The following is an 18,681-nucleotide window of genomic DNA, read 5'->3' as shown; positions in this document are numbered from 1 at the left end:
GTAAATGGGCAAAGGAACTGAACAGATACTTATCAGTAGAAGAAATATGAACAGTCAGCAAATATATGAAAAAATGTTCAACATCTCTAGCAATTGGGAGAATTGAGATTTCATCTGAGATTTCATCTCACTCTAGTCAGAATGGCAATGATCAAGAATACAAATAAATGCTGGCGAGGATGTGGGGAAAAAGGTACACTTACACATTGCTGGTGGGACTGCAAATGGGTGCAACCATTCTAGAAATCAGTATGGAGATTCCTCAGAAAATGTGGCATGGAGCCACCATTTGACCCCGTTATCCCATTCCTAGGTTTATACCAAAAGGACTTAAAATCAGAATACTCCAGTGAAACAGCCACATCAATGTTTATAGCAGCTAAATTTCCAATAGCCAATCTATGGAACCAAACTAGGTGCCCTTCAACAAATGAATGGATAAAGAAATTGTGGTATATATACACAATGGAATATTACTTAGACATAAAGAAGAATGAAATTGTAGCATTTGCCAGTAAATGATGGAGCTGGAGAATATCATGCTAAGTGAGCTAATCCAGTCCCAAAATCCCGAAGGTTGAATGTTCTCTCTAATATGTAGATGCTAACCCACAACATGGGAGGGTAGGGAGAGGAAGAATATAAGTTTAGTGAATTAGACAAAGGGAAATGAAGGGAATGAAAGGGAGGAGAATAAGAAAGTAGAATTAATTGGACATAACTTTCCTATCTTTATATATGAATACATGACCAGGGTAACTCCACATCATGTTCAACCACAAGAATGGGATCCTAATTAAAATAAGTCATACTCCATGTATGTATAACATGTCAAAATACACTCTACATGTGTGTCTAAAAATAACAAATTTTTAAAAATTCAAGGAAAATAAAAGATCACCACCTGAGTGATCTAGAATTCATTGACCAGTTCCATTTCTGCTCAGTGACTTCCACATAGATTAGTTAGCTATAAGAATAATGAATAGGAGGGATAAGATGATTGTATGAGTAAGCTTTCAACAAGTTAAGGAAATTCACCATTATAAGTGATAAGGAAAAGAAAGGATACAAAATATGAACTCTTCCTTTTGATAATGTGTTGACTTCAATAACCTTGGCTAAACCACTGTTTTAGGGGCTCATACAACTTACCTGGTTAATTTCTTCATCTTTCAAGTCTTGGCTGAAGCAAAGCACCCTTCCTTTATCTGCTCTTACCAGTCTCAGTTAGGAGGCCTCCCTCTGTGCACCCAAAATGCTGGACTCGCCTTAGGCAAGGCCCTTACCACAAGGTATTGCTTCCTAAGGAATCTGATTTTCCCTCCCTTTCAAAAGATCATGAAGGGTTAAAAAAAATGTCCTTCCTCTATATCCTAAGCATCTAGCACAGTCTGCCTCTCAGAAGATGTTCAATAACTATTTCTGAATTGATACTAATGTTTTATGATTTAAACAATGATTAAAATATTAAAAATGATAAATCAGAAAAATGAGTCACAGTGTGGATGAAAGTTTGATGACTCAAATTAGAAAGTCATTAACTATTTTTAGCTCATTTTAACAGCTGGTAGTCAACCCTAACCTGATATTTAGTTTCCAGGGTTAAGAAAACCAGAACAACTGAATATAGTCTAAAAGTGATTTAATCACTCAGTCATTACTTCATGCATGCCTGGTCACTATCACCAAGTTATCCAAAAATCCTGGGTTTGGGATTCTATACAAAATAGTACTGACATGTTTGTACATGTGTCAGGAAACCCGGAATATAATTTCTTTCAAATAAAAATGCAAGAGCCCCTTAATGTTCATTAGTCTATTCTTTGAGACTAACTTGGACATGGATACAATATAACCTTCTGGTTGTTTGCTTTCCAGAGATAAATTTGTACAAGACTCTTTGGCAGGAATCATGGGAGATGAAATACAATATACATGCTCAATCCTACTGGCCTTTATCTCTACTTTAAGAGAGAATGAGAACAGCAGCTCCCTAGATGGCAAACTATCCCAGGCCCAGTGAAAATAAAAACTATACTGTATTCACAGATGAAATTTGTGTAGATATTGAAAAGAATGAAGATCTGTAACAGCTAAAGACCAGTGGGAGTGAGACAGAAGCTAACAATTCTTATTTTCTTCCATGATTTCTAATCACATATCAGTCCTTTAACAGGACTGTGGGTTTCTTTCTAGTCTTCTCTGAAAACATGAATGCCTCTCAACCTATGAGGACAACCTGCTGCTATTGGATTAGAAAATAAACACATACAATGCATATTGCCCGTAGATTCCATATTCATTAATTTCCCTTCTCACTAAAAATTGTCACAACAAAGTCCATAATCCCAGCAGTCTTCACTGGAATTTGGAATCATGGACAAAGTTCCCCCCAAATGCATAGGCTTTCCCGGAGATCAAACAAGACTGCTCAGCCTTCTTGTTTCAGTTTTTATTCCATGAACAAGCATCCCTTCCCCTAGCCTATAAATAGGCCATTTTGAAGATTTATTTGTAATTTTGCTGTTTAAATGGCACCCATGTGTAGTATGAAGCACTGTATAGTGTTCCTAAGTACAGTAAGGGTGTGAAGAGCCTCTCAAAGAAAATATATACATTACATAAACTTAATATACTTTGTTACAGTTCTAGTTAAGTGCTTTTGGCTGTTTGGTCAATGTTAATCAATCAACAACATATATTAAGCAAAGTGTCTTTAAACAGAAATAAAACAAAGTCATGTATTGATCAGTTGTCAAAAATATTGGACCCAAGGCTTGCAAGAATCTGTGTATCTCGGCTCGTAGTAATGGTTCATTATTGAAAGCCCACACTCCCCTCCTTTCTCACAGGGTATTTTCCCATTGTACTGCCCTGCACCGGCTTGGTTTGAGTCACGCATTTCCAGTGCCAGAAGTGGGCGCCTTTCGCCAGCTGTGCAGGGCGGCCGGCAGGTGGCGCCGAGCTCCGCACTCTGCAGCGTGGTGTGGACCGGCTGGACTGGAAGGGGCGGAGGTAACAGAAGCGGCCAGTGGTGGCCTCTCGCAGTCCCCCACCCCCTCCACATAGCTCTGGAGACAAGCGCCTAGAGAGGGCGCGAGCGACCGGGCCAGCTGTGTTCCGAGCTCAGCACCGCTGCATCTGCTTTGCGAAGCACCCGGCGTCCCTGCCGCGCTCAGTTCGAAGTCGGCCACCATGGAGGCGCAGGCACAAGGTGAGTGGTCGCCGATCGCCCCCGAGGGTCGACTCTCGAGGCTCACGTGGAGGCGCCTTTTCTGCATCACCTAACTTTACCTTCGGACAGAACGGTTTGGTGCCATCCTACGCGTCCAGAACTCCGCTCCTAAGCGCGCCCTCGGAATATGCTTTCTTGCCAAACTCAGTATTTGCTGTGGGGCTGGGGATCTGTGAAGGGGCCAGGGTTCAATAAATGGAGCGGTCTGTAGGCAGGAAACGCTCTAGTGGAATGTCCTAACCCTTTCCGCAGCCAGTCTCCCTCAACCTGGCGGGTACCCAAAGGACCTGTTGTCTGGGGTCCGGGATCAGCGTTCCCTTCCCATTCCTGTCCCAGGAGTGGGGAGAGAGCGCGGCTTCTCTCCACCCAGCTGTGGGCTCGCGTGCTGCGACTCCCAAATCGAGGGGCTAGAGGGGCGCACGGTGAGGTGGGGTCTTGCTTGGGGATCGGCCTTCCTGGGGGAAGTGAGTGGTACCAGCCCCCTGACCTCAGCAAATACACAGGTGTGCCGTGGGTTCCAGCGATAAGGGAGTGATCTCTTCCTCGGCAGCCACTCTGGGCCCCAGGCCAGTGTTTGGCAGTCCTCTCCGCGCGCTACCCGGGCCACCGGTTGGCGGAACCAGCGGTGGCTTCACGAAGGGTAGCTTTATATTTTTAGGGTCATCATTTTGAACAAGGGTTGGGAAGATCCTATAGAATCGAACAAGAATGGAAATAAACGCACGGTGGAAAGGGGTAGAAGTGGGCGGCTCTGGAGCCAGGGACAGGTAGGAAGGAAATTGACTCCGGAGTCAACCCTGGGAGCCACCCTCCAAAGGAACGGGTTGCGGAGTTCAACCTGTACTACAGTCTTGGCCACCTTTCTTCAGGCTGCAGGGAGGTGTGTGTTTTTTAAACATAAATAAAAGTCCATCTAAAATGAAGACCCCATGCACGCGCCCTCTAGGGGCAGAAGCGTCTTGAAGGAGGGCGATTTGGCAGTGTCTTAAGTCACCCAACAGGTTTGCTGCCGACTACAAAGGTCTGAAGAGCAGGAATTCTCTTTGATTCCATCAGCCAAGATCCTGCTCAGAAAGCTGAGGCTTTCAGTATTCCTCTCCTGTTATGTAAATAGGAAAGGGGAATTCACCTAAGGGTGAACCTTGTTCCAATTAAAGAAAAAGTTATTCAAGGATATTTGTGATGGCACGTTAAGGAAAACTGTTCAGGACTATGGAAATGCTGTGGGGACCTGTGGGACAGGGTTTGGGCTCAATTCCAAATATGGCATGAGCAGGTGGGAATGTACAGCCAAGGGGCAGTGTGGGAGTCTGTGGGTGGAAGATTACTAAGAGAGAACATCAGAGGTAAAGGGAACTTTGGCTAAACCCATCCAAAAGGATTCTTGCTGAAACCTGGCCAATGTGATCAGTTATCATGTGGGGGGGATAGTGGAGGGACCTGGCCAGATATTGAGGATGATCAGGTATGGAGGATGGGGGGGCCTCTGACTAAACTGGTTTAGTAGTTCTTTGGTACAACTGAATTTTACAAGGGAGAGCGCAGATCAGCCTAGGGAAGGTCCAGAAGCCTGATAAAATTGGCCAAGCTGAAAGTCTTTGATATTGGTTAAAGAGGTCTACTTGAAAGCCTTCACAACTGAACTGCAGCAGGCAGAACAATGTTGGAGATGCCCAACCTGATTTTGCAGATTAGAATTACTTGGAGATACCCAAATACATTTGTCCCAGGGTATCAGTGAGAGATTGGTTTCAAGACCCCCAAAGAGACCAAAATCCAGGGATACTGTAGTTTCTTATATAAAATGGTATAGTATTTGGGTGTGACCTAGGCATGTGCTCCCAAATATTTTAAATCGTCTCTACATCACTAATATTACCTTATACAATGCAAATGCTATGTAAATCATTGTTATACTTCCTTATTTAGGAAATAATGACAATAGAAAAAAAGTCTGTACATGTTCCAAAAATTTAAAATATATATATATATATATATATTTCATCCACAGTTGATTGAATCCAAGGAAACAGACACCTGTAAATATGGAAGACCCCTGGATTTGCCCTGGCTGACCCCATACCAATCAAATCAGAATCTCTGGGGCCTAGGCATGGGTATACATGAAAGCTTTCCAGGTGATTCTGTTACTCAATGAGGTTGTAGAACCTCATTGGATAGAACTTTTTTGAGTGGGGAGAGCTAAATGAAAAAATTAATTCTATGATTTCCAACATATTATAAGCTTCTACCTTCAGCATAGTTTATTTTAGAATTATCTGGAGCAGGGATGATATATCTTTCTACCTCTTTCTCTTTGCGTCTCTTAATCTAGAACAGAGATGTGTGAGGTTCAGCAGGCATCTGCTGACCAGATGGCTTCTTGTACTGCTGAGGAGACCACCAGGGTGGTATGGAAATTATTTGTACAAATGTAATTCAGAAAATGCAATAGTGGGTCCTAAAAACTTTCCCACCAGTGAAATTCTGCAAATATGTTCTTTAACTTTGTGAAAGACTAGATTACTTCCATCAAAACAAGACATTCTAGGGAGTTGGCAGGATGGGAACATGAAGGAGGATTACCAGTGGAAAGATTCATCAAGAAGGGCTGGAGATGGATTGGAATGAGAAGTCCACAGAGGAGGGCATTTCCAGTGACTTTCCACTGGAACTGAGGAATTTTGCTTTCATAGTCCCCAGCATAAAATGGTTTGGTTAAGAGATTTGAACTTATGGTGGAGTCAAAGTGATATGCATTTTGAACTTTGATCTTTTCCCACGATAGCAATAATGCAGTGTGGTGCTGTCTCCTGATGCTGGGTGGTGGCAGTGAACTACAACTGCTAAACAGCCTCACAGTCACCTGGAATAACCGCGCACAATCTACAAAGAGCTGTGTTGCTAAGCTGTGGTATTTGGTAGTTAGGTGGATTAAGTGCATTTTCAATTTAGGATATTTTTAGTTTATGAAGATTTTTTGGTATATAACACATCTTGGAAAAGTGAATTTGGTTAGGAATATAGCATTTTCCTGATAGTCTTTTAAAATAAAAACTTCCTGATACGTTTTAACTACCTTTCAGTTTTTTATTACTCTAGATCATAGTAGCTTTGTTATTTTTGCCTTTTCCAAAATCTTTAATGCTAAACATAAAACTTCCCTTTAACACTTTTATGTATTAAAATTAATAGCTGGGCTGGGGATGTGGCTCAAGCGGTAGTGCGCTCGCCTGGCATGCGTGCGGCCCAGGTTCGATCCTCAGCACCACATACAAAGAAAGATGTTGTGTCCGCCGAAATCTAAAGAATAAATATTTTTCAAAAAAAAATTCTCTCTCTCTCTCTCTTTAAAAAAAAATTAATAGCTGTATTAGTTTCCTATGGCTGATGCTATAAATCACCACAAACTTGCTGGCTAAAAACAACAGAAATTTATTTTACAATTCTAGAGGTCAGAAGTCTAAAATCACTGTCACTGGGAAAAGTCACAGTGTTGACAAGGCCAGACTCCCTCCAGAGAGTCCACAAAAGAATCTTTTCCTTGCATCTCTGAAGTTTCTGGTGGCTTCTAGCCTGCTCTGGCCACATCACCCAATCTCTGCCTCCATAGTACTTAGTCTTCTCCTGTCTGTGGCAAGTTCTCGTACAGAAGTACTCTAGTTTCTGCTTGTCTTGTACAGAAACACTTGTATTTTCATTTAGGATCCTCCTGGATAATCCTGAATAATCTCTCCATCTCAAGCTCTTAAAGTAAATCATATCTGTAAAAACCACTTTTCCATATAAATTAACACAGATTCCAGAAATTACAATCTGATGTCTCCTGGGGTCATTATTCAGCCTACTACAATAATAAGCTTTTCTTTTCAGGCATTCAACTCAGGAGAATTCTCAGAAGTCCATGAGTGACATAAAGTAATAAATATTGGATTATTCCTGTTTGCAAATTCCATTAAAATGAAAATGTTGCATTACCTTACATTATACTTTGCTCATGGGACATTTATTTACTCTTATCTTGTTCCAGGAAGGCTTCAAACCACAGTACTGAAAAAAGCCACAGTACTGAAAAAAGCCAAAAAAGAATGTATCTAATAAAATTGTTGGAGGAGGTGGGGAGATCAAGAGGATTTGTCCTTAAAGCTACCCTAGCAATCTCTGTGTTAAATTTCTGTGGTCTAAAGTGGCAATCACATGAGGGTCTCTGCCTCAGTCACCTGCCTGGCTTGCTGTCTATATATGAAGATGTTCACCATTACTGCTATTCTAGAATTCCACCAATAACACCTTGAAGCCACTTTTTAAATTTACAGAGTTACCATTCAATTAAAAGCACATAAAAGATGACTGCAAAAAGTGAATTTTTCAACCATGTAATTTTACTGTTCACTGGATGTTTATGAAATAAAATGTAATTTATTTTAAGTGAATGAATTAAATTAAGAGTTATCAATAATATACCAGGGAAGATAGCAGAACATTTTAATGCATTAGAAGGAAGCTTTGGGTCCTCAATGAATGATGCATTTTGAATAGTTTTTCACAGTATGAATCGTTTATAAATGTTGCATTTTTATGTGGAGAACAGGAAATGAAGCTCCCAGAAATAAAACCGAAGTCCACAAGAATACCCTTTGTCACCAACATGTTGGGTCGTTTTCAAAAGGCAAAAATCTGGCACTTCGCTATAGTCAAATAATATACCATATATTGAAAATGCATGTCTGTGTTATATTTCATATTCAAATTTCCCTACAGTTATTTGCATCTTGCCCAAATTACATTTGTCCTGACGTGTATCTAAAATATGGAATCCTTTTCAACCCCTTGGAAATTGCAAAACATATTTTTCTTTCAATTAGAAATTTCTCTTTTCAATCAAAAGCAAGAGGACCTTGTCAAGGATCTGGGAAGCAAAAATGATTCATTCAAAAGAAAACAACAATTTGGGATTAGGAAAGTGGGAGGGGATCTCATCAGATTTCTCAATCTGAGAGTATCTAGCTGTTGGATATTTATGGTTTTTCACTGATTTCACTCCTCCCTCCCCGCCACATGAATGAGCTGAGAGCAGCAATAATAAGAGCTAAAAACAACATTGCCTCTAAATAAATATTTCCTAACATTTTGACTTCCATAAAGGATTCGTTTCTACAGGAGGACCTTAGGGAAAGATGGCTTCCCTTTCTTAAGAGTTAGAAATGACCAGAATGAAAACATAGTTCTCATTTTTTGTTATTATTTTTTTAAATATTACAAGGCTCCTATAGGAAGTTTCAGGATATCTATGCTACCTTCAAAGTTTGTTTTACAGCATTGAAAGGCTCTCTTAAGCACTATAGGAGAGGAAATCCTTCCCTCTACCCTCTTTGGTTAACTGTCTGGAGCCTGAGAATAAAACTAGATCAACAGGAGGAAAAGCATACAGATGTATTTTGAAATTTTGCTTGCACCGGAAAGAAGTGCATGCCTGAAAAGTGGTGAGATTTGAGAGTTTATATGCCATCTTAATCGGTGAAAGGGTGGAGAAGGAAAGGGCAAGATCAAGCGAACAGATGACTTTTAAAGATAAATTGACCCTTAGGAGAATGAATGGAAAATATTATAGTTTTGTCACAATGTCTGGGAGAGAAGAAAGAGTTGCTCCCAGTGAGGAGGATATATGACAGTTGAGTTCTTTTGGGAGTTTGTTTTTAGGCAGATAAGGAATTTTAGAACTCAAATATCTTGAGCTTAAAATAACTCTTATGGCAAAGTGGCATATTTGGGAACGGCATGTCATAAGGCCTTTCAGCACTCACCCTGTGCTCATATATTACCTGACATGTGAAAGGCACTGCTGACGAGGAAAATATCTATTTATTGTTGGCCTATTGCTTACCTTGCGTGGTTCTAGTCATTTTTCAGATGTTCCGTCGTTTCTCATAGCACATTCTTATGACACTGGCCCTCAAAGAAGGAAGCATATTCTTAGGATTAGGACTTGCAGTTTTCACTCTCACAGTTTACAGATATGTGGAAGTAATAACACACATTCAGATATTCTTCAAAACATGATTTTGCTATTTTCAAAAAAATCCACATGCAGAAGATGTGAGAGGGCTGATGATTGCCTCATACAGTGAGTGAGCTGTGCTCCACTGATTGTTTTGTGTACAGGAGAAAACCTTGAGACCCTAGTTCCTCCTTTCCAGAAATTGTTTTGGCTTCCATAGTGTAGGAAAGTCCTGGTCTCACAAGTAAGAAGTCTTATTTATTTGAAAGCGACTCTTACATTTTAAAAAAGGAGAGGGTTTGGGTAGCAGTTAACAGAGGCAAAACATCTGCAAAGAGATTCAGATATATGTTTGAAAGGAGTTGGTGTTACCTTTTTTTTTTCTATGTTGGCTTAATTATGGAGTTGTTTCTTTCCTTCATCAAGAGATCTCAGCAAAAAGATCAATGATATCAAGCACTGTTCTGAAATTTATGGTGCATAAGCATCTTTTTATAACTTTGGCTAATGGAGGGCAATAATAAATTTATATTTATCATTGATTTATATCCAATTCATTTAATGGTGTTGGAATTCACCATTAAATGCTTGTTTGCAATTACCCAGGAATTCACAACACATGAAAAGTACAAAAACTACTGAGAGTAGAGATCTGATCTCAGGAAGACAAAGAACTTGGCACCAGTATTCTGATTGATGCGTGAGCAGCACAAGGGGCTCAGTACCCTCTCCCCTCAGACGATGCCCTGAGGCCCATGCACAAAGGTCTCCCCTCAGGTGGTGCCCTCTGTCCACCTCTGTACAGTTGACCTCTGTCCTTCTCAGATTTTTTTCTGTTCTTTTTATCCCTTCCCCCAGGCTGAGGGAAAATAAATATTTCATTTTAATGTAATAGGACCTAATAAATAAGTTGGGGACATTACTGGTGTCTTGTACTGGTTTTGAATTTGGTGACCAAAAAAATTAGTGTTCAGTTGTTCTCCCTGCCTCCTGCCCCACACCAAATCCCAGTCTCAGTCCTCAGTCCTCATCTTGGTTGACCTGTCTGCGTTGCTTGGCACAGTTGCACGCTCTCTCCTTGAAATGCTGTGTTCACTGGGTTTCCAGGACACTGAACTCTCTTTGTTTTCCTCCTCTGTCACCAGCCTTCTCATCTGTGCTAACTGCTGGCAGTCCTTGACCTGCTTCTCTTGTCTGTCCACACTCGTTCTCTTGGCCATCTTCTAGTGACGCATGATTTTGAATTTGACCCATGTGCTAACAACTCCAAAATTTATTTTTCCAGCCTGGGTCTTACCCCTCAACTTCAGGTTGCCTACTCGATTTGTCTGCACGAATATCTCATAAGCATCTTGAACTGGACCTGCCCAACACCCATCTCCCTCTTTCCTAAAGTCATTCCCATTTCTGTTTATGGTATCTTCATTTCAAATGCAAAAGTTCCAAACTTATCTCCCTCCCCCAGGTCTTGTTTTGTCTTTTTTCTTCACTGTACCCCAATTCCAGTCTGTCATATCAGCTCTACTTTCAAAACACATTTAGAGTTGAACACCATGCCACCATCTCTGCTGATATTGCCTCGGGCCAGACCTCCCACCTGGATTACTATGAGAGTTTTTGAACTGGTCTCTGCCTTGCCCTGGCCTCTCTTCAGTCTAATATTCTCAACAGAGAGGCCAGAGTGATGCTCTCAGTCATTCTCTAACTCACCACACCTCCCTTCAGGAAACTCAAGTCACTCTTCAGTTCACTCAGAATAAATGACAAAGTCTTTATAGTGGCAAACAAGGGATCTACCTGGTCTGCTTCCCCTTCTTCCTCATTAGTCCCGTGACCGCACTTCCCAGTGTGCTCCTCCTTAGTTCCCTTTCTTTTCTCTCCTTTGAATTTATTAACACCTGTACCTCAAAAACTCTTCCTCAGATATCTTCCTGGTTTGCTTCCTCACCCTCTTTGTCTCTTTACCCAAACATTGCAAGTCACTGATACCCTTAGACCTGGTACCTGGCACCCAGTTGCTGGGAAGCTGGTCTCTCAAGATCCTGCACAACTCATCTTCTGAGCAAGTGCATTTATGGCTCATTTTCTCTGGCCCATGTTTTCGAGGTTGTTTCCATAGTAGGTGAGCTTGGAAGATAGAGACTTTTCTCTTCAGGGCAGATTTACTTGCCATTGGCAGACATTGAGCAGATTTACTAGCAGCCTCTGTATAAATCAGGGTTTCCTAATCTCCATGTTACTTTCCTATAATCACCCCAGAACCCTTGGCCCTTATCAACCTTTTAGAATCAGGGCTCAGGGAACGCATGCAATTGCTCTGTTTACTGCTGTTTCTAAAAGTAATACATTGTCTTTTGTCTGTGGCCTAAGCGTCTAGTATCTTATGTCAATTTTCATGAAACTAGCAGGCTAATTTGTTGGCTTGAAATTAAGGTAAAATCTGGCCCTTCAGAATTCTTAACCCTGTCCTGAGCCTTTTGTTTTAGGGGGCTCCAGGTTAGCCCTCTTCTGGCTGAGCCTTTGTTTACAGTGAGACATTCATAGGTCCATTGGGAAGTTGTGCTTCCTCTTCTACACCATGCCCTGGGTACCCAAGACTCCAGAATTCCCTATCCAAACAGCCCTCAGTGTGTTGTCAGGTGTACACAGATCTCCCCTGAGCTTAGCAAGGTGTCAGAATGTCCGTTTCTAGTTCCAAGAGGTGACTGGGAGGTGGCTGATTTCAGGGTAGTCATGAGAGTAGCTTTAACACACTAATTAGGAAACCAGATCTTAAAGTGCAGCTCCTAGACCAGCATCCTCAGTTTCACTTAGAAACTTGTTAGACATGCAAACTTTTGGGCCCCACCCAAGGCCTAACAAATCAGAAATTCTGGGGATTGGCCCTGGTAATTCAGGTAGATACTCATGTTAGAAGGTTTGGACCACAGGTTGTTCACATGCACGTGCATAAAGTCCCTGTCAGTGCTTGTGGCAGACAGACTCTCAGGTGATTCCTAGGGTTTTTTTGGTGTTATTCACGCTCTTGCATGATCCCATCCCCTGGAATGGTGGTGCAACTACTGATTTGCTTCTAACAGAATATGGCAAACACGAAGAAATGTAGCTTCCACGATTATGTTACATTTATAAGACTCCATCTCAGCAGACTAGAGCCAAGACTCTCTCTGGGGGATAATGAAGTCATCAGCCACGTTGGAGAAACCCACCTGGCAAGGAACAGTGGGCAGCCTCTAGAAACTGTGGGTGCTTCCTAGAACTGGAGCAAGGCAACAAAACCTGGATCCTTCAGTTCTGTAGTTGCTGGGAAATGAATTCTGCCAACAATCTGCATGAACCTTGAAGCCAGTGTCCCTCGGTCGAGAGTGCAGACTGCTGGCTGACACTTGATTGCAGCCTAATGAGATCCTGAGCAGAGACCCAGCTAAGCTGTGCTGGAAAATCTGACCCATAGAAACTGAACAAATAAATGTGTATCTCTGTAAGCAGCTGACTTTATAGTAATTGGTGATACAGCTCTAGATAACTAATGCAGCCCAGGGGTTCAAGGGTGCTGAGAGGATAGGCCTTATGACTTCCTTTGTGTCTTGCCTTGGGTTCTGCCCACATTAATGATGGTTGTGTCCTGGTCTCTCTATTTACAATTGTGCCACACAGAGAAATACTTATTATTTTCCTTCCCTGCTTTTTTGCCTTAAAAGGGAGGGGGGAGGGTATATATTTTAGCAACTGTCCCCTTTAACATGCTGTATGTCTTCCTTTATTTATTTTGCTCATTGTCTCTTCCTATACCTACTATACATAAGTTCTGCAAGGCTGACATATTTTACCGTGTTGGTCACTGCTGAAACTTCATCCTCTACAACAGGGTTTGATAACATAATAGGAATCCAGTCAGTATTTATTGAACAAATGAAGTAAGCTACATTTTTTTTTAAATCCACTGGTTCCTGGTAAATGCTCCACTAAAATCAACAGACTCTTCCTATGGCCTTTGCCTTTGCTAGAATGGTAAAAATACATGTGAAGGAAAGAATTGAAACAAAGTAGATAAGTAAATGAAAAACTTGATTCTATTCCCTGGCCTTTCTCCATTAGAAAGAATAAATAAACCCTAGTTTTGCAGTTCTTGCAAAGCCAGAATTTACCTACCAATATTGCTATTGAATGGAGCTCATAATTTCTATCAGCAGGTCTCTAAAGGTTTTATGGGAGCCTGGATGCTGTGTGATTTTGTATAAGTATGATTCACACAAGGAATCAAAGAGGAAGAAAGAGCCCAATGGCATTTGAGCTAAAAAAAAAAAAAAAAATTCCACTTTTTGAATCGTCATATGGTCCAAGGAAGTGCTTAAAGAGGGCCTTACTTGTCCTCCTCATCCATCTGAATTTTCCTTTGGATAGTTGCTTTCTGTTTTTCTCTGCCATTCATCTTTTGATCAAACCCTTTTTTGGGAGGCAACATGATGCAGAAAGAGAGAGAGAGACTGAGTGTGTGCACACTGGCCTGGAGCCAGGAACCTGGTTTCCTATGATTCTGTCATTCACCTCTGGTCCTCTCCTTGCTTACCTCTTGCACTCACTCCTTACCAGAGAAGGTTGAATCACATGCCCTTCAAGATCTTGCCTGCCTCATTCTTAACAGACCTGTTCAAGTTCCTTCAAGGAAAGCTGCTTTTTAAATGTATATGCACATATATATGAGCATGTGCACATTTATTAGGTATTCCTTAAAGTGTATTCTTCCATTTCCCATATGAAAAGTTTGCACAAAAGGTAGATATTTTCACTATTTAATGTAATTCCTCAAATTTTGCTCTGGATGCTTATACTTCTCATATGAAGAATGACTATATACCCACATAATTCCTTTTCCTGTCTGTGATGACTATGGTACTAGGAGGGGAAATCAGGAGGGAGAAAACAAAATAAAGGTTCTGTCATATAATGAGCTCTTGCCTAGAGGTGAAGAGCATGGATGCTGTCCCAAAGATTTGGATTCATTTTCCCAGTTCAGTCACTGCTATGTGGCCCTTAACTTACCACGTCTCAATTTGCTCATCCACAAAAATAAACATGGGGTCACATGGGGGTTTTGTGATGATTAAGTGAGATGACCCATGTGAGGCACTCAAGACAGGACTTGGGTACAATTATGGCACTTAAAAAGAAAGACGATTTCTCATGTGATATGCATTGAGCAAACCATGTGCCAGACTCTGAACTAGGCGTTAGGGAAATAGATGTGCACAAACCACATCCGAGCTCCTTGCCCGGTGAGCTTGTCACCTTATTTTTGTTATAGCAGTGAAGTGTTGAGCGACTTACTTTTAACATATTCTTTCATCAGAAAATTCTTTGACTTTTCATACACTACCTGACACAAAGTTAAAAGTAGCTTTCTGGAGCTAAGGAGAGAGAAGTAGGTTGAAGATAGATAGAAATACATGCATAAGTTGACAGAATTTGGACATCTGGCTGGCATACAAAATTCTTTTCTGAAGCATTTTTACCTATTAAACCACACTGAAATTTAGCTAACAAGACAATGATTTTTAAAAGTTGCTGCTTTTGGTCCCTTACTTAGTAGGATAAAAGCTTAAGGATATATATAGCAGACATACTAACCATTCATCGTTTGAACACTTTCTGAGGAAGGACAGGTTAAATGTTTTGTTCACATTTCATTGCCCCTCTCATAATAATTGAATAACCACCGGGGGAAGTGCCAGTGGTGCTTAGCTTTTCAGCAGATCTTATTTCTGGTGTCTTGTGGCTCAAACATTGAGGATAACAGCACAGACTTACCGAAGGTATGCACAGCCCATGGCAGGACTTTAATAGCATGATGTCTATTGCTTGGTAGCATGCTTGAAAATGCTGAGTATCCTGAGAAGCTCCTAATGACAAATGGAGATTTCAGGTCTTGCCATTTTAGATGTTTAAAAAATCAATTAAGGCACAAATGAAAACTTTTAATAAATAACCTTTACTCTGTCTTATTCTTTATTGAACTATGATATTTTATGTTATGCATAATTATTTGTTATCTTTTTCTTCTGTAGGGGCAAACTAAGCCCCTTGAGGGCAGGGTATTGACTATTTATTGCTATATCCTCAATGTCCAGAACAATGATTAGTTGATGGAAAGTACTCCATAGATACGAATGAATTAACAAATGAATGAGTGGTATTGGGTGGATATAGCATCATTATAACATTGGCAAAAGGTAGTGGGGGAATACACATTTCAATTTTCATTTGAAATGAATAGTTCTTAAGAAAAATTTATTGTAACATCTTTTTTTTTTTTTTTGTACCCGGGATTGAACTCATGGGGACTTGACCACTGAATCACATCCCCAGCCCTTCCTTGTATTTTATTTAGAGGCAGGGTATCACTGAGTTGCCTAAGGCCTTGCTAAATTGCTGAGGCTAGCTTTGAACTCTCAATTCTCCTGCCTTAGCCTCTGGAGTCACTATGATGTATGCTGAAATTTAGCTATTGTAACTTGGCTTACAATTGCTTGGCTTATTGTAACTTCTTATAAGAACATGGTGTATGCCACCATGCCTGGCTTATTGTAACTTCTTATAAGAACTCCTAAAATTAAAGAAGTGCTAGAGTGATAGTAAGAATTTTCAGTCCTTTATCATGGTCTCTAAATGTTGTCCCCAGTAATGAAACCCTGAAGACAGTATTTAACTTGTCAACATAAAGATAGATGCTGGAATAGAACTAAGTTGCTCTTAAAAAAGGGAGAGTGAGGGGGATGTGGAGAAAGTAAAGGGACAATATCCAAGCAGGGGAGATAAGGATGCACAAAGAATGAGCCTTAGAGGAATAAAAAGAAATAGAGAAGGGAAGAGGACAAGATTCCTGGGGACTGAAAAGAGAAACTTAAGACAAGATGCTTTCAATGGTGCTTTTAATGGTATAGACCAACTCCTAGTTTCACTTATATTTTTAGTAAATTCTGCATTGCTCAATTGAATTTTTGTGGGATTAGAGATTAAGGCCTCAAAAGAAAAGAAATCACTGGATAGCTGAAGTATGTTGGACAAAGAAATAGGTATTCAATTTTTCCCAATCTCCATTAAACAAACACTGAGGATACTGTAAAGACTGTCAGTGTGATATGTGCACAGACTCTATGAGTTTTGGGGGTCCATGTTTTCCTGGCTGTTCTGGTGTGCAGGTTCCAACATGGTGCAAGAGGGATGGGAGGAGAGTAGAGCTGACTTCCATGGGGGTGGTGTACCTGGGCAGCTGATTTTCAGTGCAACTGAGACCTTTGGATTGGCAGCACCTGTTCAAATTATTTCAACCAGATAAATCAGTCTCTTTAATAAAAATGAAAGCTACAGTAGTTTGGTGGCATTCTCTATTGCATGTATCACCTGTTCTGCTTAGGTAGTTTATAGAAAATTATGAGAAAACATGTTCACATTCTGGAAGCTGCAAGTAGTTATTGAACTAAACTTATAAAATGCTGAGTTATTTCCCTGGATGTGCCACCTTGCCAACTCTTCACTAATAGCCTGCTGGGATTTGAAATATTGATGAGTATGAATCTATTCATCTCCAAATTTCACTGACCTTTCAATGGAGGGTATTTTTAGCTTTTTGAGAATTTTAGGCAGAGGAAATCGCCTACAGAAATATTTTAATGTGTGGATAGTCTTTCTGTTTCAGAGAATTAAAAATACAGTCTGTAAAATGAATATCTAGTTATTATTAGTTTATTCTAATACAGTAGTAAAAGATCATGTTTCAGTAAGTTGCCAAGAAAGCTGTTAATTAGAAACATGTCCTTTTTGCAAAATCTAGTCTTAATACAAATAGATACGTGAATTCTGATAATCAGGTATTTGCTTATGTTCTGCCATGAGCTCTTGATTTCTGCATTGAAAACAATCCCTCTTTTCAACTCCCACAGCATTTTGAACCTGTTTTGTCCTCAGGGAGCAGCATAATTTAGAGTTGGAAAGTACTTAATAAGTGGTCTCATACATACACTCTCCTCATTTGTGGATAAGAGTATTTGCTTATGTTCTGCCATGAGCTCTTGATTTCTGCATTGAAAACAATCCCTCTTTTCAACTCCCACAGCATTTTGAACCTGTTTTGTCCTCAGGGAGCAGCATAATTTAGAGTTGGAAAGTACTTAATAAGTGGTCTCATACATACACTCTCCTCATTTGTGGATAAGAGCGCTGGATAGAGGCCAAGCCACTGATCTAGGCTAGTGCCACATGAGTGGCAGCATTAGAGCCAATACTCCTGATCCTCTCTGTTAGCAGTCTATTGCCTTCTGCAGCACAGGCCACCTAAATCATCTGTATGTCTTGCTGAGCAGACTATTTAGAGGTTTATTTTTAATTTAAATGTTAACATTTTATTAAAGTTTCACCCTGAACAAAAGTCAAATCAAAATGGATCAAAGATCTAGAAATTAGGCCAGAAACTTTGCAACTGCTAGAAGAAAATACAGGATCAGCACTCCAACATATTGGACAGGAACTGACTTCCTTAACAAGAACCCTAAAGCTCAAGAAATAAAACCAAGAATCAGTAAATGGGATGGCATAAAATTAAAAGGCTTTTGCACAGGAAAAGCAATGATCAAGAATGTGAAGAGAGAGCCTACAGAATGATTGAAAATATTTACTAGCTTCTCCTCTGACAGGGGACTAATATTTAGAATATATAAAGAACTCATAAAACTTTACACCAAAACAACAAATGACCCAATCAAAATCTCAAATACAGAAAATTTACATATTAAAGTCCAGCCTGGAAATCTTATTCTATTCATAAAATTAACAAATGTTTAATTACTTTTAAAGCAACTTTAGATAGTATGATATTCAAATAGATTAACTGACATACAAATTTAGTTAATATAGTATTCAATTAATTGAGTAGCATTCCCAAATACTTAAATCTTTTAAATCCAAAAGAACTGAACAGATATTTCTCAAAAGAAGAAACACAAATGGCCAACAAATAAATGAAAAATATTCCACATCTCTGGCAATCAGGGAAATGCAAGTTAGAACTACATTGAGATTTCATCTCACTCAAGTTAGATGAAGAATACAAATTTGCATCATCAATACAAATAATAATAAATGTTTGTGAGGATGCAGGAAAAAATGTACACTTGTACATTATTGATGGGACTGCAAATTAGTACAATCACTTTGGAAAGTAGTATAGAGATTCCTCAAAAGACCAGGAATAGAACCACCATATGAACAAGCTAGCCCACTCCTCAGTATTTATCCAAAAGAACTAAAATCAGCATACTGTAGTGATACAAGACACCAATATTTATAGCAGCTCAATTCAAAATAGCCAAGTTATAGAATCAGTCTAGACGCCCATCAACAAATGAATGGATAAAGACAATGTGGTGTATATACCCAATGGAATTTTACT

The 18,681-nt window shown here is 40.0% G+C and overlaps 1 protein-coding gene across 1 annotated transcript in view; it reads left to right on the top strand.

The window, feature by feature from the left end:
• Positions 1-3,055: 3,055 nt before the first annotated feature.
• Tpd52l1 (TPD52 like 1) overlaps positions 3,056-18,681 on the top strand; it is a 90,423-nt gene continuing 74,797 nt past the window's right edge. The window contains exon 1 of the mRNA XM_027947365.2: positions 3,056-3,217. Within this exon, the coding sequence (XP_027803166.1) occupies positions 3,199-3,217 (19 nt within the window). The 5' untranslated portion in view covers positions 3,056-3,198. The remainder of the gene's footprint in view (positions 3,218-18,681) is intronic.

Source organism: Marmota flaviventris, chromosome 6, assembly GCF_047511675.1.
Source record: "Marmota flaviventris isolate mMarFla1 chromosome 6, mMarFla1.hap1, whole genome shotgun sequence".
Classification (NCBI taxonomy): Eukaryota; Metazoa; Chordata; class Mammalia; order Rodentia; family Sciuridae; genus Marmota; species Marmota flaviventris.
Note: the sequence above shows the minus strand (reverse complement) of the source record. Positions and strands in the feature narration are given on the sequence as shown.